This window comes from Poecilia formosa, unplaced genomic scaffold (genome assembly GCF_000485575.1).
Source record: "Poecilia formosa unplaced genomic scaffold, Poecilia_formosa-5.1.2 Scaffold389, whole genome shotgun sequence".
Taxonomy (NCBI): domain Eukaryota; kingdom Metazoa; phylum Chordata; class Actinopteri; order Cyprinodontiformes; family Poeciliidae; genus Poecilia; species Poecilia formosa.
Genome location: NW_006800328.1, coordinates 64,671 through 85,430, shown reverse-complemented (window position 1 = coordinate 85,430; position 20,760 = coordinate 64,671). Strand labels below are relative to the sequence as shown.

Sequence of the window (20,760 nt, the reverse complement as noted above, 5' to 3'; positions counted from 1 at the left end):
ATAATTGATGGTGAGCCCTTTACATATTTCCACTGATGTTTTGAGGCTTTATGATTAGTTTTGAACTCTTACCTTTTACCTTTCACCTACTTCACAGGTTTTCTATCAGATAATATAGATAATATTAAAAAAAAATTAAAAATCTGTTGTTTTTTTAATTTAGAATTAAAGAAATTTGTTCAAATATCCAAAATTATTCTTCTGCTTCTCAATTATTAATAACAAAAAACTTTAATGGCTGTTGAAGAAACCAAACAATTGTCTCCATTGATCTTTAGCTAATCTTTAGCTCTGTCCACAGATTCTATATATCCGATTCAAGTCCAGATTCCAGCTGAGACACTGAAAAACATTATTTTTTTAAAGAAACTAAACACTTCTTCACCACTTTAGTCCAATGTTGCTCAGGATGAAGTTTCTCTGTTGGTTTAGTGTTCTTCTTTTCCTAATACCAGTAACTTTGATTAGCCTCCCTGTCCCAGTGGCTAAAAAGCACCAAACCGTTACGTTCTTACCACCAAGCAGGCCTACGGAAAGGATGATCTTGCCGTTGAATGTTTCTTTTTCTTTAAACTAACTGAAGGCTACATTATTGTGACCTAACAAAAAATATGTTTTGTTTCATGTGACAGCTTTCCTCAATGACCTTTGCACCCATGAAACCCAGCAGTGTTTGCTGGACTGTGTTACTCTCTGCTTGGCCTACATTCTTGGTGGTGGTGACCCTTGGATTCCTTTTCACCTTTCGCACCACCAGTATCGCCGCTGAAGGAGTCACTTTTAACGTCCTGCTGTACTCTCTAGGTTTCTCCACAATGTGGTATTTGCAACCATTTTAAATTTTCCTTGATTAGCTCAACATCCCAGCCTCGAATTGGTTTATGCCTCCACCACTGATTCAGGCAACACATGATCTAATTGATTTCTTTACCTTTGTTTTTCTAGTTCCATCAAATCTTTTAAACAGACATACTTTACATGTTGAATTCGACCAAACGGTCCTGTTATCGGGTTACTCTGTGTGCACATGCGTTCATTCGACTGCCACACCAACCTAATGTAACCCACCGTCTGCCGACGAGAGACAATCCTGTTGAGGCAAAAGTTCAGCTTTTGCCTCAACAGGAAAGGTGTGGGGAAAACCCAATAATCTAGGAAACTGATACCAGCACAGCAAAAAAAAAAAAACTGCATAATGTCTGCGGTCTAAACACTGGTCTTCAAGCTTCAGTTAAACAAAAGTTTGAAGAAAAGAGTTTATTCTCGTGAACATAATTTATCAGATTACAAAATCAAAGCATCTGATCATCAAAGTTAATCAAGAGAAACATCTATGATAAATAGACCTAATATAATCTCATTATTAACATTTTCTTTTTTTTTCATAACAATCAAGTGAGTTAGAGCAAATATTTACAAAAGCACTATGAATTTTTTCTTCACCATAAGAAAGTACTTGACTATATTGTGCAAACATCTCCAGCTGAGTGATTTATACGCAGGACGTAAACAGAATCTATTAGCATTTCACTTCTAAGAGAAAGAGAGCACTATTTGACCTTTGACCTTTTAAGAAATGTTTCCAAACACTGACAATTGCACTTTTGAACCTAACCTTCATGGTCATATTTCTATACGTAGGCATACATGTGAGAGTGTGTTAAAAAAAAACTATCATTGTCATGATATTGCAAGCTAAAATACAGTACATAAAATATGCTGCCTTAAAGCTGCAGCACTGCTTTGTTTGAAACAGGAGACAGAAAAGTCCTGAGGGAAACACAGAGCGAGGCTATTATTGCACAACAAATGTTCACACAGCTTTTTAAGACTGAGCTCTGGGCGTGTGAGCTGTCCATGCTTTGGCAACAGAGCCACCAAATGTGCTGCACAGCTCCCACCGCCTCTCTAACTACCAGCCAAGCCTCCGTCTGGACAGAAACACAGACGCAGGTCTTCCTTTAAGTCTCCTCCAGGAGCTTCCTGAGGTTCCTTTGAATCTATGGCGAAACAGCAAGAGGAGAGACAAGACAGAGGGACACTGATTAGCCGGTTACAATAGACTGCTGTATATTTGTTAAAATATGACTATGGTCTTGCGCGGGACAAGCTGACACTTTTGCTGTGTGTCATCTCTACATGCTGAATAGATAGCTATGGAGAGTTAGCTTAGCAAATGATGGAAACAAAAGTGTTGCTTTGTGAAATTGTGAGCAATCGCACGATGATGGAGGGCAAAAAGACGATACTTTAACTTGCCATCACTGCTAACTCTGTTATCAAAATGAAACCCAGAGACGTAGGTGTTTTTAATTTGGTGCAGCGCGCCACAGCAATTGGAAAAGAATGCAGAGAAATCGTTATTGAATGAATATGGAGCGTAAAGCTACTAATGTCTCCAGTTTGAGACATTAGTAGCTTACTGTGGTTTGAGCCACATTTTCTCCTTTTTTGAAAGCTTAACTTTTCATTTTCTTTGCCGTTAATGTTCGTCTCCACCTGAATCCTGAATTTTAGCTAATATGTTTGAGTTTCATCTGAGTTGATAGCTTGTCAGACTCTTACACTGTTGTGGAGGAATTTTGGTTCTCTCAATTATTTAATAAAACTGATGGTTTTCAGATTGACTTTCTCCTGTAGCAATGTGCTAACGCCATTTCTTATTTTGTTGCTCATTTTTATTAGATAATCACATCAGAACATAACTGAGGTTAAGACTTTAAAGTATCTCTAAGCTCCACTAATAACTTGCACACTGCTATTTAGTGACTTAACCCTGTGACACAGCTGGTCAGCTGGACTCGTGACTCATAAACAGGTGACGGGGTGAATCTTTGCAGCCAAGACACTGAACTGTTTTGTGAAAGAGTCTTTTGACCGAGATCTCAGGGCACGGGATCGCTGGAAATGTTTTATGAAAGTGAAGTCTGTCTCAGCTGCAGTCAGGAGGGATTATTTTACTTCTTGAGTGTGAAGGGATTTCCTAAAAAAAAGTCTCACTGATGCATTAAAACTGTATCTTTCACACAGGGCCGGCCCAAGCCTTTTTGAGGCCGTGAGCCCCCCCCCGCACGACCTGCATACCAGCAGGTCAACATACCTGCTGTCATTAGCGCCATTTGTAACTAGCTTAAATTGCACTGGTGTTATTATGGCCGTTGGTTTTAACCTTACAGGAAAAGCAAACAAAAATATTTGGATTTTGAAATGCAGAGTGGTATTTAAAATTATTTTAACTAATTGAAAGTTAAAATAGTAAAACACTGAATTTACAGTAAACAAGTTTAAAATCTTATATTTCCCCAACAGTGGAAGCAGCAGGAATGTGTGTCAACTATAAAAATAATATAGAAATAGTTTTTTTTTTCATGTCTAGTTTGTATTCAATGTTTAAGAAAAAAATATATATCATGCTATCTTTTTGCTCTTGGGAGCCCCCTGGTGGTGTGGAGCCCACTTAACTCACATGTGCCTCAGGATGGATCTGATTTCTTCTCTCAAATTCCAGTAAATTGTTATAAGAAGCTTGTGAAATTCCCACAACTTTTGACCCCATTCAGTTTAAATGCAATTTTACCGAATACTAAGGAAATGTTTGTAAATTGAAAAACAGAAAAAAAAACTTTTGCTCTTAAAATGTGGGCATTTAGCAAATAGAAATATCTTTTGAAGAAAGCGAGTTTCTTTAAACCATTTACATTTCTAGATTAATTCCCATATCAGACAAAGTGGACTCATGTTCCCTCTGGACAGAACCAGGTAAAAGCTTTCCCTCTTGTTTACAGTCATCATTCTAGCTGAAGCCACTCTGCTGCTGTTCATGTTTACTCTGCAAACATGAACAGATTGTGTTTTACATTTATAGTAACTCTGCAACATGATTTTCCTAATCTTAAAAGCGGTCCTCTGAAACGGTCATTTTGCTAGCCTGAGGCTAAGAGGCGATAACAGCGAGTTAATACACGACAGATTTGTGCAGTCAGTAAACGAGCAGAGCAAACCTTCTCTAACTTGAACAGGTTAGTGGAAAGCTCCCCGTAGATCTCAGCATTCACTTCGACCTGCGACCTCTGGCTCCCAGCATTTCTGCAACAAGGTACAATTTTAAACTATTTAGCAGATCGCAGAAGTAGCGAAAGCACGATGCTGAGACTTTCCGGGCTCTCACTCGTTATCAACGAGTTCCCCCATCGACAGCAGGGAGTTCAGGCGATGCTCAAGAGCCACAATCTTGAAGGCCATGTAACAAGAGGACAAGACAAGAATGCTGACTCTGTGGAGACAAAGAAAAAAGGAAAAAAAATTAGCAGCATGTGTTGCAATCCACGATCCGCTACACACAGAACAATCGTTAGCACGCAGAAAGACAGCAGCTGGTTGACTCCGCATAATATTCAGGCGATTACTCACAAAAACAGATAGATGAAGAGGATGACGTGTAAGGACTTTGGCTGTGAGGACGAGTCTTTTGGTCTAAGTCCATGTGGAGGCATGCTTTGGCCTACAGTCACAGATAAAAAGAGGGAAAATATGTCATGCTACGAGGTGAAAAGTAGGAAAATACATTCAAAGGTTTTTAAACATTTTCAATAGCAAGAATTCATATGTTTATGTATCTCGTAGTTGAGAGTGTGGTAAAAGGGCGCTACTTCTCTTTGGCATGTTGGGGAAAAAAAAAAAAAAGAATTTCTAGACTACAGTTCTTTAAATAGCTGGTGAACTTTAGCCTTGGTTTTGCTAAGTCTGGCATTTCAGAAACAGTGTCTGTACCACAAGTCCAGTTAAAGATTAATTTGAAGTCGTCTGGAGTTAAAACAGGTCGTTTATTGGTCTCTTTTAAAGTGGAAGTATTATGTGTTTTCCAGTCACATGGTGCCATTTTTTTGTACAATCAAGTAACTATGTTACCTTCAGTTATTATAAAAACTGACTTGAAAGAAAGTTTGACTTCTATGCCCTGTAATCAGGCTTTTTGTCTGCATGTTCTTTCTGAAACGACGCATTCAGGAACTCATCACTAATAATGAGCTCAGCAGATGCGCTGCTCTACCAGGTGTTTGCTAATTGCTACTGGCTAGTCTGAAGGAGCTGAGTGGAGGACATCAGGGGTTCTGTGAGGTGGAAGCTTTGACATTTGAAAACAGAAGTTCTGAGGAGGAGCTTCGTCTTTGAAGGCGGAGCTATGTCCACCCAGACGTTTTGCTCAGCTGAATGGTTGCCATGGAGATTAACGGATTTCTCAAACATGCACAAACAGTCAAGTTTTTGATGAGGGAATAACATTATAACATGCTATTGTTGATGTAAAGCTAAAAAAAAGTCAATTTTACATAATGCTGCCCCTTTAAATGTTTTGGATGAGTGGATTCAGTCAAAGTCAAAATTCAAAAATGCTAATTTGTAAAATATTATAATCAACATGGCAAATTAAGGTAATTTTTTTGTAATTCCTGCCATCATTAACATCTGGTTGGGTGTTGTTCTTTGGAATATGTAAGAAGAATGATTTAGAAAATGAGGAAACATTTTCCAAAACCCGTTTTCTCTTTTCATTTTTATCCATGCCTGGAAAACAATAAAACACTTTTCAACACTGCAAAGGAACGCTGACATTTACAGTAACCTTTTGAATGGACACGCTGCAGCTCTGAGATGTAGCAGAAGCCTGGAAACGGTGAGCTTTGCCGTAAATAAAGACGACTTTGGGCTGCCTCCCAAGATCCTGCATCAGGCCGACTCAACAAGCAACGTTCTGATTTATAGCTTCTGACCTGAACAATGTGCCAAGAATATGTTTACTTTTCATCCACTCTCTTTGTCTAGAGGTACAGACGTAGATCAGCGCGGTCTATCTGATAAAGCAGGAGCGGTTTGAACTGTGTGAGAAACAACCGACTCCAAACATTGTGTCAGAATGGCCCAGTCAAAGTCCAGGTCTAAATCCAATTGCGAATCAAAGGAATGACTTGAAAATTGACACACGTGATATGCTCCTTCCACTTTGTGATGATCGTACAAGACGGTTGGGTGACATGGACTTAATTTATTATGATATTTTGCAGTACTATTGTGAAAACAAAGAGTTACGATGAAAAAAACTGTATTGAAAATGACTTTTACTTATTTTTTAGGTAAGTGCATGCTGCAGACTTCATGTCGCCACAACATAAATGGTGGTCTTGAAAAATGACATTCCTATTTGAAATTAGCTTCTTCAGGACGCCACGCACTGAATAGTGATATACATTGTTAAATTAAACATGGAGGCTTCATTTAATCATTTAATCTCCAAATTTACTGATACCTATAGATTCTCTCGTGGAAAAAAACAGTGGAAAAAAAAAAGAAGAAATAACATTTTAGTCTTTTTTTTTCAACATTAACTGGAATTTATCGTGGCAACTTATCATGACAAAGACAAAAATACAGATTAATTATTAACGAAACGGAAAATTGCAAATAAAAAGATATCCTCCAAACATATTAAAGATCTATAAATTCACTTTGAACAACAACCTTCTGTGGCGAAGAGACAAACTGTGTTCATGAGACACATGTTGCTCTCATAACTATCAGGCAAAATGAAGCAATGACAGTTAAACGGATTATTTGTTAACATGCCGAGACTTTTTTTGTTTTTTACTCCAGGATTTAAATACCATTTTTGAGGGCGGCTCCGTGCTTTTGGCTCGGGTTCTGGAGGTGAATGTCTGCGTGGACCGAAACCTCTCTGGTCTTCGCTGCACTCAGAAATGTGTCTGGGAGGCTGCTAAAGTCTGTGGCATAAACAGAGAGAAGCTGTCAGCCCAGTTACTTGAGTAAATATTAACACTACCTCAAAATACTTCACAAATCAACAAGTGGTCTTGCCATTTATGACCAGAGAAAACATGAGGGGAGTCTATTAGCTAAATACACTAACTAGTACTCTATTTAACTCGCAACTCTATTTACCCTAACCCTATTTAGCTACAAGTTAATACTAGTTTAATAGTAGTTTAGCTTGTAGCTAAATAGCTTACTAGATACTAGTCTAATTACTAGGTAGTAGCTATATAGACTACTAGCTAAATAGTAGCCATTTGTCAACTTTCTAAATAGACTAGTTACTCTATTCCACTAAATAGACCCCAAAACCAATAGTAGTCTACTTAGCTAATAAACTATTAGCTAAAGATTATTTTAGTGCCTAAGGGGGGTTAGCAGTGTTTTTCTGCAAACTGTTCTCACTGTAGAAAGAATCCTACTTGGTTTTTGTTGCCCTAAACAAAGACTATGACATCTGAAACCTTTCAAAACAAGGACTCTGTGACTGTGAGCAGAGTAAATGAAGGTGGGGTCCATGGTATTTTATTGTAAAAACAAAACACACACCGCTTATTTTATCATAATCTGGAGTCTGCGAACCAGAGCTGCTGCTCTCCATCATGTCCTGCCGCCTCTGGTGCACAACTCCATCCAGGTCGGAGAAGTCTCCAGAAAAGTCCTGCGGCGCACACGCAGCAAAGCACACAGCAAGCCCCAGTGGGGTGTTGAGTTACACGATAACAATGCACGTCCGCATTCCTTCACAATGGATCAGGTACAATGAATTCATCCTGAACAAACATGGCAGAAAATGGAAGGACCAGACCCCTTACTGACCAGAGGAAGCGACGTGGGGCAGCTAGCTCTGAAGCTGTTTTCACAGGAGGAAGCTACAGGGCTGCTACTTATCTTATCCACCTGCAATGACAACATGCAGGGTTTTAGAAGAATAACTGGAAGTGCTGGTGGAAATCTCTACAAACCCCCAAAACCAGACAATATGTTTGGAAATTGTTACTTTTTTTTGTTTGAACGATTGATTTTTTTGAGATATTGGTTTCATAGATGACCAGATAACTTCAAAATACTTAAATATATGGTTTAATGCAATTGTCTGTAGTGGTGCTCTTTATGTCCCTGATGTATGAAACTAGCCTATTTATGCTAATAGGTGTGTTATATTTTTGTAGTACCTGAATTTTTGGGGAACTAAATCCATGTAATGTATTTCAAAAACAACATTTATTAATCAAGTAATTTTTTTAAATATAGTTGTTATTGACAATATAATATAGTTGTTATTGACATAAATGCCACAAATTACTACAAATTACCAATTAACACCCATCGCTACTAGAAATAAAGAAAATTACCTAACAATGCTAGTTCCTTAGCTAGCTATGTTTAGCTAGCTAACTTCATATAGAGTTATGTTAGTTTAGCTTAATCCAAAACAGTTTTTGCTAGCTTGGTCATTTTTTGCTAAAAGTACTTTTGAATATAATATAAAGTTATATTTTATTAAGTAACTACAAATTTAAAAAAATACCTGATTTAATGCCCCCAAATAGCCAACAAAATGCACATGAAATAACACAACAACAAAAGCACTTACACATGCACTAAAAAACACTTCTGGGAGAGCATTTTATTCTTTTTGACTTTTGCATTTTCTTTTCTATGCTGGTCAGTCACTGTATTTAACAGCAATTGAAACCAAAAAGTTAATACCAGCTAATGTAACAGTAGTTGCTAAATGCTAATGACTTTCACCCTAATGATTTATTTGCCTGTTCTAGTTATTTTAAAAAGATATTAAAAAATACAAACGATACAAACGACTAGTTATTTGACATCTTGTTATTTTAAAAAGATATTAAAAAATACAAACAACTAGTTATCTGACATTACAAGAGGATGTTATTTACCTCCAGATGAGGGCAGATGGATTTCAGAAATTTAAAGGTGTTGTTTCGAGAGAGAAATGATACAAAGACATGCTAAAAAAAAGACAAAAGAAAACATCACTTTTATGCTTATATTCTAAGAAGAACACCAGTTGTACAATTTACTTACATCTATGTCTGTAGTTCCAATTACAAGAGCGTTTGGCACCAATAACGCAGTCTTAGTTTTTTTGATAAGTTTCACCGACATCACCGGGATGGAAATCTGGCAACGAGGAAGCACAATTAACGCCAACTGATCAGTATTGGAAAATTGTCATAAGTTCCCTGTTTGCAGTTTTTCTGTAGCATACCTTGATGTCTTTGCCAAAGACTTTGGAGTGGAAACAGATCCAGTTTTGCGAGACGAACATTTTGCCCTGGTACAACATGTCTCTCTGCAGGGCGCAGGTGTAACCTGGTGGCAAACAAGTATTCAGTTTCCAAAATTAAACAACCCAAACAAGTCATCCAAACAGGAGGATACAGAGCTTACTCTGTTTGAGCAGCTCATCTTTGCTGACCGCCTTGAATAACTTGTGGTAATGCGCGTTGGTCTTTGACAACTGCGGGAAACGAAAGAGCACAACACAGAATCATTAAAGAACAGCGGACGGGTGGAAAAGCTCGGCGGGATTCGAAGACGCATCGCTACCTGGTTGGTCTGGGATTTCTTCCGGTCAAGCTTGGTTTCAAAGTCGCTCAGGCTCAGCATTGGTGACAGCGGCTCCACGGGCTTCTGTCTGCTGGATGAAAAAAGGTCAGTGTTTACAGCCGGGCGGCCCGGTACGACGACGGCCTCGGCAGAAGGAAAGCTATACGTCACATTATCAGTCAAACGCAAACGTCGGATCCTGAATGTGTGTGTTTACTTTGAGACTGCTTTAGCACAAGGCAGCCGAGGGAATCTGTAAACAGCGCCTTGGTCCTACACAGGATTCATGACGTGTAGGAGCTGGAAAGTTTCAACAAACTTTAAAACTATTCCTAGGAACAGGCTAGAATGAGGCTCTCGTGGAATGATGACCTCGAGAAAGAAAACAAGTGTAACAACATTGTTTCAGCTAGCTTCCCAGCAGTGTGCAGCAACCGAAGGTTTTAGAAACTTTTTAGAACACAGGCATACATACACTGTTTCATATCAGAAGTGATGATATGAAACAGGAGTTTCATATCATCACTTCTGATGATGATATGAAGTGATTCATATCAGCCCTTCATATCAGAAGTGATGATATGAAACAGAAGTTTCATATCATCACTTCTGATATGAAACAACCCCCCCAAAAAAGAAAAAAAGTGAATATATCTGTGGACATTACAAGTTTACACACCCATTTTTAAAATACCTCGATTTGCTATGTAAAAAAACAAGATCAAGATTTTTTTAAAAAGTCAACTCCTTTCCAGCTTTAAAGTGACGTTTAAAAATGTAAAAAGCTGAAGTATGCTTTCAGAAAATGTACACACCGTCAGTCCAATGCTTTGCTGCATCTATAGGATTAATCGATTTGTTTTCTTGACTTTCACCCGTTTTATTAAATGTGGAGAATCTCATTAAACGTATGAACCTGAAATAAAGTTCAGCAGTCCAGGTAGGGTTTTTTTTTAACCTTTGCACATGCGAAACCTTGAGTTCAAGCAATAGTTTGCACAGAGATTACAAAGGATCAAAATGATCCCGTACAAGGAAAAAGAAACACAACCCTACCACGGCTACATTACATACGGCTGGAAAAAATAAAACAGGAATCTATCTTGCTTTACTTACTGTAAACGGTAAGTAAAGTATGATGTAAAGTCGTTGAATCATGGCGTTTTTAAAACCTTACAGCTCCATGCCTGTGAGGTTTTAACGCTACATACATTGAAGCTTTTGTATTAAGAGATAATAAGTCGTGACATTGTTGTCCAGCTAATTTTTACTGTACAGAACGATTAACATAAAGCTATTCGATACTAAACATGAGGATTAATCGTAAAAAAAATTTTTATTTTTTTTTTTTAAAGCAGTGATGCATTGGTGGTCACCTGATGCTGGCTGGTTTCTTCCTGCTCTCTGACGGTTCTGACTCGGAGTCCAGCAGCAGCTGGAGGTCTGCCGGTGCCAGTCCACGCCTCTTCTGCCTCCTCTCCTCCTCATTGTTCCCCTCTGAGGACCTGGGAGCAGAGGAGAGCACAGTCAAAGATCCCAGAAGGTGTTCAATTACACTTTGCATGCAGTCTTTTTACACCTGGGTGAAGCCACCATACATCATCTGCTGCAGGTTTTAACTCGTTTCCCTCTTCTTCCTCCTCCCTCTGCAGCGGTTGTTGTTTTAATGGCTAACTGAACATGTAGCCAGGAGGCATTAATAAAGACAAGCCCTTTTTTTTTTTTACTTTTCTGTTTTGGTCCTGCGCGTAAATTGGACCCTAGAGGGCGCCACCTCTAGGGCTGACATAATACGCTTTAAAAGTACGTTGCAGGAAAGTTTTGGACATCTTGGATTTCTGAATGCAAATGAAACCCTCTCTCATTGTGGCACGCGACACGTCCGCGCCGCATCCGGCTATTTAAAGTCACCGCATCCACTTCATCTACATACAAAGTATGGAGCAGGACGCGAATGCAAATAGCGGTTGTCCATCATGTCTGGATCGTTTCCACTTAAGCAAAAAAAAAAAAAAAAGAGAGAGAGAGAGCGAGAGAGAAATAAAGCAATAAACAAGCAAACAAACAAATATAGAGGAGGAGGGAAAAAAAGAAGCAAGGCCTGCCCTTCTGCCTGGCATCTTTATCCAGACTCACGTCAAGCTTTTCCCCCGGGAGTCTTTGCAGGGAAGTTGATCTGCGGCGGACAGCGGGGTCAGAGGTGCGTCCGCCTGCTCGCTCATCGGGACCATACTTTACGGTTCATATCTCCTCGTCCGCCACCGTCGGTTTCCCTCCCCTCTGCGCTCGCAAAGCGGAGGATTTTCAGGAAGTCTGGGAAGTTTTTTTTTTTTCCTTTTTTTTCTTTCGTGTGGTTTGGGACGGTGGCTCGATGGACGGAGAAGAAGCACAGAGGAGGAGCCGGGAAGAATGGGGAGGGAGCAGCCGGGAACAACGTCAGGAGAAACGGGGAAGAGCGGAGTCCTAACACCGACTTATAAAGTCTAACATTTATGTAGTGTAATTATTTTGTGCTAAATATTAGTGTGAGTTTTGAACGAGTGTTCCTACTCGCGTCATTGTAAGCTTTTAAAAGTTTTTTAAAATGTTCTAAAACATCAGGTAGCAGTGTATTTCACATGCAGTTCCAGCAGGGGGCAGCAGAATATAACTAATACGTGTTTCGTGTGTTGTCGGAGTCTCTTTTGTGTTCCCATTTCGTCCTTCCGGTGCTAAAATCAAACCATTTCGTACCCATGCAGGTATGCCATTATGTATCAGTCAAATTTTTTTTATACAATTTTTATGAATTCTGCAGAAAAAATGTTATATTACAAAAAGCTCAAATTCCACGTTCACCACATCTAGTTACTCTAAACCCTGTTTAGGAAAGTTAACTTCTATGACAAATGACCCCAAACAAGCAATATTCTACCAGTACACATTTGTAAGAGTCATAAAACCACATTTTCAACAGTTTTAGTTGTTTCAAACTGAGCCAAAACATACAGTTTGCATCTGAGACACATGTTAGCTTCTCACCAGCCACTGGCATCTGGCCCCTACAGATAAGAGAGCGACTAAAAATAGGATTGTGCCAAATAAAATTAAGGAATTATCATATTTTGTGGTATCTGTTGTGATAACATTAAAAGTTATGATAAAGAGTTTTTGCAACCTCTTTCGGTTCCACAAGCGCAAATACTGCTCTTAAAAACCTGCCAATTTTAAAATATGTTTCTTCAGGACAGTTACATGAAGACGTGTGATTCTTATCAATAAATAGCATACAGTTAATCATATTTTCAAAAGTAATTATGTTCATTGATGCTCTCGTGATACCAATGGTGGAGAAAATTCTAAAATAAAAAAACAAAAAAGCAATTCTGACTTTTTGGGGGTTTTGTCTTGTGATGATAAATCCCCTGAAAAAGTTTTATGATGATGATAAACAACATGCAAACACCCCCTAATTAATATCAAAAACCTCCCTTAGAGAAAAAAACAAAACAAACAAACAAAAAAAACAAACAGAAACAGGGGGTTTGTCCGGGATCATTTAAATGTGCATCTGCTTTGACATGATTAGCAAAATCGAGTAGAGCTGCTGAGGAAGTAATTCTGCCATTTGATTAATTTAAGGTGGACAAGTTGCAGGTCTGTGATCCGACACCCCCAAGTCTACTTTATCAAATATATATTGTTTTTTTAAGCTGACTTGTCTAATTATGCTAATTGCTAATATGAGATGCTAATGTTAAATATCTGCTCTACAATCAATTTTTTTTTAAATAGCATAACAGCAAAATAACGATTTTGATCAGTACATCTATCCATCTGTGCTTAAAAATATGTTTTTATTAATTATTTGAGTGTGCTCTTCTAAATCTTCAATTAGACTGATTGTTCAGTCTAACATAAGAGCAAAACATGATTTCCTACATTTTCATTAACTTCTGAAATTTTTACATTTGTTTCTAATTTACAAATACAAATTGGCCAACACCAAACCTGAAGGTTATTAGAATTTTTTGGGGTGTATTCACTTGTCTTTATAGTCAAACAATTACATTTTTTAGATCTGATTGTCCAAAATAATTTTATAGCTTCTCTGTTTTTTTTTTGTTTGTTTGTTTTTTTATATATAAGTTTATAAATATCCAGTGTTCAGACATTTACCTTTCCTAAATAAAAACTGAAAGTGTTGTTCCTCGTTTCTCTTCTCGTGACTCCAGGAGTCGCTGTTGCACCTTTTAACAACATCCTGGTTTCATGGACAGAGGGCAGTAAGGACTCCGTGTCCAGGAGACAATGGCTCTGCCTGCAATGCAATGCAAGTTAGCACCCAGCGAGGCGGCCATTAATCATGCTGACAGGGAACACTGGCTTATAGGTGGGAACGCTGCCACAGACCCTGTGACTGATTTTGCATTGAAGTAGAAATGGGATGCATTGAGACCGACGTTGCTTAGTCAATGTGATTAAATCTGATTCACTCACTACGGCTTAAAAGAGGCACTGAGGTCCTTGATGATGATACGTGTCACAAACGCAAGTTTGTTCGTCATTTCACCTGACAAACAAACGACCTCAACTTCAATTTTAAAATCAGCCTCCACACAGAAAAAGGCTTTTGCTCCCCTATCGGAGTTAGGAGTTGAGCCATAAAGTTCACCAGAAACACGGCGAGCTGCAGAGTGTTGGAGCGGGCGTGGCCTTCTGACAGCTCAGGAATGATTAATGTATGTTAGAACAAAATACCCGTGTTAAAATACTTACATCAGTGTAAAGTGTTTCACTACAATCAAATTGTATCATTTCATAAATCAGTCATGAAAAATCCAGAGGCCTTTCTTTGGAAGAGGTAGAAGAACAAACACAACAACAGCAGAAAGAAAAAAAAAGAAAATCCCTTATGAGTGAAAAATAGATTTGACTTTCTTTTCCTTTAAGCAGTACGGTTGTCAGAAACATAATTTTAACTAAGCAGTAATCTCTCCAGAGGGGAGGAAAATGTAAAAAAAAAACACTCAGAAAGCAGTGTCACATCTCTGTTTTTATGAATCTAAGTTATATATTCAAGTCAGTTCCAATTTGTGGCTTAAACTTTCATCCAAAAAAAGTAAGAGGTGCTGAAAAGTTTCCGGCTATGCATAATTGTTATGCCTGCCAGCCCTTCCTTCCCTTAGCCAAGAGTTTTTCCCACTGCTCTTTGATTTCATTACAAAATCCTTCTGTGGCCCAAGGAGCCAAATTTACTTTCAGAGAGCTAACGTTGAGAGAACTGTGCCTTAAATCTGACAATTTTGCAAAGTAGTGAGACTGTTCGTAAATTTATTTTTTTCAGTCATGGAATTACCATGTTAATTTAGTTTTATTTCCCCAATTGCTATTTGAAAACATTATTGACCTTTTTAATATAGACTGTGGAAAAGAGTCATCGTTAAACCTGGAACAAATTTGTTTCAAATGTTGTTGCTTTTAACGTTTGCACTTTTCACATTTTAGTCGCTTCACGATCACAAACGTCTCTGTACTTCACTTAGACAAACCAATAAATTGTTTTCAGCATTTTTTCTAATTGAGATTGTTCAATGTGTGTCATATTGAACTCCTGTGGTTATCAGTCTCTAAAAACATATTTCAGCATAATTACAGCAGCATGCCTGTAATAAACCACAGTTTTTAATGGTGGTTAAGAACTGCGAATACTTGAGACCCCCTCTAGTAACACTCATAACCTCCTAATTTATTAATTTATACATGAAATATACTTTAAAGTGCATTAATACACGTAGCGGAAGCAGCCTTAGCACTACCACAAAAGCTAACATCTACAGTCTTCCTTTTTTCTGCTCTTTGAGTTACAGCCAATCAGTGCTAAGGAAGATAAACGCCTGTCTTGGATTGGCTGCTTTGCACACGCGAGCCAATAGCATGTCAACTAGCATCGCGGCTAGTTATTTCAGTTTGCCAAACTGCAATTCCTTTCAAATATTACGCTTTACGAAAATAATCAGCGTATAGGCGAATTTCCCACAAATAATTTGGAGTTATGTTCTAGTGATCCACGAATAGGTGAATCAGTGAAAACTGAACGGCGTCCAAACATTGTTTTTTTTTTATGTTTAAACATTTAAAGCAAACCTGTAAATTAGCTCAAGCTCAGTGTGATTGGATGGAGAATGTGAGTTTATCGCTGTTGGCCGAAGATGCACATCCTTGACTATGGCAACGGTTTGTTGTGCTGTCAGTTTTCTCCCCAGGCATATAACTATTTTTTATTTTGTCCTTTTTTTGCACAGGCCAAAAAAATTCAATTTTGGTCAAATCTGACCAACGCATGTTTGCCGTTTCCATTAAATGGCCTGCAGCAAACTGCAAACATGAGCGCTACTGGCTGTCTCTTCCAGCATTTTAAAGGGGCGACACGTAAAATCAACTTTTGTGAGCTTTGCAGCAGGATCTCAATATATATAAAGAGACAAAGGCCCAATTTAAAGGCATTCAACTTTGAAGTCAAACTTTTTTAAGTCGTATTTGATGCATATAGCATTTTTATAACAGTGGGAGGTAACATAATTAGCTGATTGTACTGTAAAATTACACTATCTGCCTGGAAAATACATAATATTCCCCCTTTAATAACAATGTTATTTCCAAAAGTCCAGATTTGAGGATTCATGCTGTCGACAGACTCCATATCTAGGCAGTGGATCTCTGATCCAGAGTTGCAATGGGCTTCTTGGCTGCTTTTCTGAATATTTCTCTCCCTGCCAAGACTCTCAGTTTAGGTGGATACAGTTTCTTGTAGACATATCCGTTTTATTTTCAGATTGTGAACTGAACAGTTCTCTGTTCAGTATTATTATTTATGTATTATTTATTATTCTTAATCAATATTTCACCAGGAAAATCTAATTTGCAGAATTCTGGTCAAGACCGACAGCAGCACACAGGGTTTGACTCACGAAGCACAAAGTTACCAAGCAAAACGTGAGTCGATAATTCGGTTACGTAAAGCTCTAGCTATTATGTTAGAGGGAGAGAACGGTGAAACTCTCTGCTGCCATTTTTCTCTGAGAAACATCTCCTTCTGTCAGCGGAGGCCCTTTCTGCTCCTGTCATACGGCTGCAACGTGGAAAGACGGAGAACAAGGAAGGCAAAGAGAAAGGAGGCTGTTGTGTGAAGGAGTGTGTGCAAAAAAAAGAAAGAAAAAATGGTACTCGTGACGGGGGAAGATTGAAGTCCTGTTAAGTGCTCTGCTTGAAAGCATGTCTGGCCTCATTAGCTGTCAGTTGTAACAATACCGAACTGGCAGTGAAGACAGGTTGGAGTCTAGTGGTCATAAATCACTCCTCGACAGCTGCCTGACAAGCTGGGAACCAGTACACAGGCACCGGCGCCCTCTCAGCCCCGACGCTGCACAGGGCCCACAGTAATCTAAGAAATCATCGTTCTGAAAGCCCTGAAATTACACGGGCCCTGCAAAAGCGGAATGCGGCGCGTTTTTTTATTTTTTTTTGCGAGGGGAAATTGGTTTTTGTTTCACGTCTTCTCGCGTAAACCATGAACGCATTCGTCTCAGGGCGCCCGTCCGACCCCGGCTGCGTCCATTAGCCAAAACGAGAAGTGGCTTCAGTGACTTCTATGGAGCAAGCAGCGGGGAGGGGGTTAAGAGCAAGGCCTGCGGGGTCATTAATCACGGCCCCTGACATGCAGAGCAGGAGGCTGGGGCTCCCCTATGCATACAGCTGCTGGGCCACACTCAATGCACAGGCGATGCGTTGACCCCCGTACGCCCTCTCGCCCGCCGCCTTTGGCTCTCATCTGTCCAAGTCCCTCACGGTTTCTGTCAGTCATTGTTGCTGTCAGACACAAGCTAACCCCCCTGACCAAGTACAATACTCCTTACCTCCATTCCTTTTACCGCTGACATTGTCCGAGTAAAAGTCTGACGTTTTAGATGGAGAAAACGTATTGTGAAAACCAGGACTGTCCCGGCTTTTGCCAACTTCCCAGTCCGGTACCTTTTGACATCAATGTCATTTGTTTGCTCTGAAACTCTGTAGCTTTAAAGTGCAGTAAAACAACAACGAACCTCATCAGATCCGTTCCTTTCTCCCTTAATGACATTAATACACAGACAGACATCAACAGGTGTTCCTGTAGGTCAGCATCCTTTGTAAAAGTCTTCACATACCCTGAAAGGTTTCAGTTAACTTGCATTTTGCCCTTTCCAGTGACTTTTTCTGATGACTAAAATGCTACATGAATGCTAGCATGCTAACTGTGTTTTGTAAAAGTCCTGACATACACCAAAGGTTTTCAGATAACTTAAGTTTTGTTCTTTCCAATGATTTTAATCATTTTTACTGAGCAATTTCTAAAATGCTCAGCTAACGCAAGCATGCTAACTCTGTTTTGTTAAGTTTTCAGTTAACTTAAGTTTTGTTTTTCTCAATGATTCTTAAAAAGTAGTTTTCTAAAATGAAGCCAGGTGAATGCGTTGCGCAACAGTTAGGCAATACATAGCTTTGTGCCAGCAGTGTAGCATTCAAGCTAATTTGAGCTTACATGCACATCGTTTCCACAGTGTGTTGAAATTAAAATAAAATATAAATAATTAACAATATAAACTTGTCAATTATTTTTCTCTTCAGGAACATTAGCTGGCATGCCATCAATTATGCTCAAATATTACATTTCTTTGGCTCTGCTATTAGTATTTTTGCAGTAAATTTCACTATTTATTGGGTTTTTATATGTTAAGTCTAAATAAAGTTGCTTGCTGACTTAAAGTCCTCTCTACTGAGGGCTGTACTTTTTAACTTAACCCATTTATTGACCTGAAAACTCCCTCGACCTCGAGTCAAGATGATTTTGTCAAAACGATCATTTTTAGCGTTTTAGCTGAAAACAACAGCTGCGACGCAACTCTTCTGCCGCTCCGGCTCCACATTCCCCTCATTCTGCGTCACACTTCAGCCAAACAAAAAAAAAGAGAGAGGCCCGTTCACCTCAGATCCGTTGCATTTGCAAAGACTTAAAAATGTGAAAAGCGGAGTTGCCGTCTCATTCTCGCGCCCGTCCGCTGACGTGATGTCACCCAGATTCACAGCTGCCTGCATAATGATAAAAGCCAGTCGGCCTGCAAGACACTGGAGCACTGTCTCATCATTCATAGCTAATAAATCATCGAGTCCAGGCACAAGACATCTGTTGAAAGCGGATTTCTTATCTGCCTTCCAGCATGATTTAGGGAACATCTGGAGATTCTGAGGCCTTTGGCACTAGGCAGGCTGAAAAACACACAGAGAGGGCCAATTTTTTTTTCTTTTCCTTTTTAGAATTCACAGACACTTAAACCACAGACCAGGTGATCTACTGCAGCATAACATGCACTCTGAATGGATGCGTTGCAGATGAGAGAAACCAGAGGAAGACGTCTCGAGATTGTTTTTCATCAGGATTTGACATATTTGAAAAGCATTTTTCACCAGTAATCACATTTGGATGGATGTATTAGTTTTAAATTGTGTGTTGCCGGGGCCTAGTCCAAGTCTATGTTTCACTTTTCTTTACACAGCATCCAATCTACCATAAAGCTGGCTGATTTGTTTTTTTATACTTAAATTTAAAAGTCAGTTTTCAGTTCAGAAAACCACAGGTTGTTTCTGAGTGATGGGTTCTTGCTTCCCCAAGTCAACTACATATCAACTTTTTGATTCTTTGTTAGGGTTACGATTAAGGCTTTTAGTTAATTTCCCTTTTATTTGAGTAACATGATCTCCCACTGACAAAACGGGAAAATAAATTAAGTTTGTTTATTCCATGGGGAAATACAATTCCATTCAATTTCTCAATTTTCAATTACATTTTTCTTTTAATAGTTTTTCACAAAACCTCTAGCGCCACATTCATTGGCAAATCTAGCAGCTCTGCACGTATCGACTCAAAATTAAGAAAATAGGGGCCAATTTATTGGCGGAATACAAAGGTAAGTTTTTCTGGCCACCACTGTGTATAAAAAACATTAAAGTTAAGGTTTTCTATTTACCAAGAGTACCAATCTAAATAACATGAATGACTGTGTATATAGTTGACCTTCATAGTTAAGACGTCCAGGATAAAAAATAATCAGTTAGCAGCTACTTATACACACCTCTTCATTCAGTCGACTTATAATTAATTGTCAATTAATGGTTTATTAGATTCAAATTGGTTCTAACCTCCGCTTTAACCTTTTATTGTTGTAGTCTGGCCACCGTCCAGTAGAGAGCGCTGCTGGTCATCCTTATGCAGTCGATATACAGGAATAAAGATGGCGGAGAAAGAGAAACAGTCCAAACAGAGTCCGGAGTGGGATGCAAAATACACTTTATGCGGTTCTGTTTTGACATATAAACAGTCAAAAAGTTCCTTAAGTTTTTTTTTTTTTTAAATCCAGCATATTATGTAAATTGTAGCCTTTGTGTTATGGATAGATGGTCAAACCTCTTCATACAAGAGAAAACACTGGGTTCTTAGAAAATGGACGCTTATCAACCAAAGGTTAGTCGATCGACATTAACTCATTAATCTGCATCACCTTCGAGAGCATCTTTTATCCGCTGTGTTGGATCTTTGGACTTGTGCAGCTTTAGCGCGCCGCTAAATGCATCCACACATCCTGTCTGTTGTAAGTTACCGTCAGAGATCAGGTCTGCTGGTTAGACTAAACAACAGCGTTTGAGCGCATTTGCTCTCCCTCATTAATCATCCTGACAGCTTGAAAAACAACATTTCCTCCTTAATGACTGTATTTGAGTAATCATGCCTGCTCATTTCCATGCGAGCTTTCCTCTCCCCGGCCACCGTGGGGCTGCCCCCCCTCCCCCACTCTGTCTTTCATTACTCCCTCAGCCCGTCCACGTGCGCGGGCGCGTGTATTTCGGAGAGTTTTTCTGTCTTGGCGCTCGCGGAGGAGGAAAAAAACCCATAAGGGATGACTGGATGTGGTCTCGCGGGGATCCAGATGCGGAAAACAGAGGATGGTGTCACCCTCCCCAGCCCCCCTCTGAATGTGGCTAACCCACCGGCGGCCGCCGCTGGCCTCCAGGCCTCCGTTGGTCACTGCCAAAGCACGTTTCACCGTTAAGCTCCGGCTCTGTGATGCATGAGAGCTGACAACTGCAGCTTCAGAGCGCAACCAGATCAAAACCAGCTGCGCATTAGAAGAGAAACCATAATTACATTTGCCTTTGTGTATGCTGCTGAGATCTCTCTCTCTCTCTCTTTTTTTTTTAACTTTCTTTTAATGCATTGGTAGATTGGTTGTATTTTATTTTTTGAAGGAAGGGAATAAAGATACCTGCTCCAAACTTTTGCTG

General features: G+C 39.2%; 1 protein-coding gene across 3 annotated transcripts; it reads right to left on the bottom strand.

Annotated features, from left to right (window-relative positions):
* Nucleotides 1–1,231: 1,231 nt before the first annotated feature.
* LOC103154501 (GRAM domain-containing protein 3-like) lies at nt 1,232–11,856 on the bottom strand. Of its 3 annotated transcripts, none has more exons than XM_007575799.2 (14): nt 11,545–11,856; nt 10,785–10,913; nt 9,409–9,499; nt 9,250–9,319; nt 9,068–9,171; nt 8,884–8,979; nt 8,736–8,807; nt 7,645–7,725; nt 7,375–7,486; nt 6,660–6,776; nt 4,411–4,501; nt 4,169–4,273; nt 4,002–4,086; nt 1,232–2,000 (listed from the first exon to the last, which is right to left on the bottom strand). In XM_007575799.2, exons 1-14 carry the CDS (start codon nt 11,637–11,639, stop codon nt 1,962–1,964), a joined length of 1,287 nt encoding a protein of 428 aa, XP_007575861.1. In that variant the 5' UTR covers nt 11,640–11,856; the 3' UTR covers nt 1,232–1,961. The 3 variants fall into 3 exon arrangements, with proteins under 3 accessions (XP_007575861.1, XP_007575862.1, XP_016518227.1); XM_007575800.2 differs by having other exon boundaries at nt 9,409–9,496; XM_016662741.1 differs by lacking the exon at nt 11,545–11,856 and adding an exon at nt 11,007–11,106.
* Nucleotides 11,857–20,760: the final 8,904 nt, after the last annotated feature.

Bases quoted from the DNA above. Each gene is read 5' to 3' on its own strand.
- LOC103154501 (XM_007575799.2), bottom strand. From the start codon at position 11,639: ATGGTCCCGATGAGCGAGCAGGCGGACGCACCTCTGACCCCGCTGTCC. The intron at 10,914-11,544 runs GTGAGTCTGGAT...CTCTGCTCCCAG, and splicing joins TCCCGGGGGAAAAGCTTGAC to GTCCTCAGAGGGGAACAATG. The intron at 4,502-6,659 runs GTATTTAAATCC...CTGTGACTGTAG, and splicing joins CGGAGCCGCCCTCAAAAATG to GCCAAAGCATGCCTCCACAT.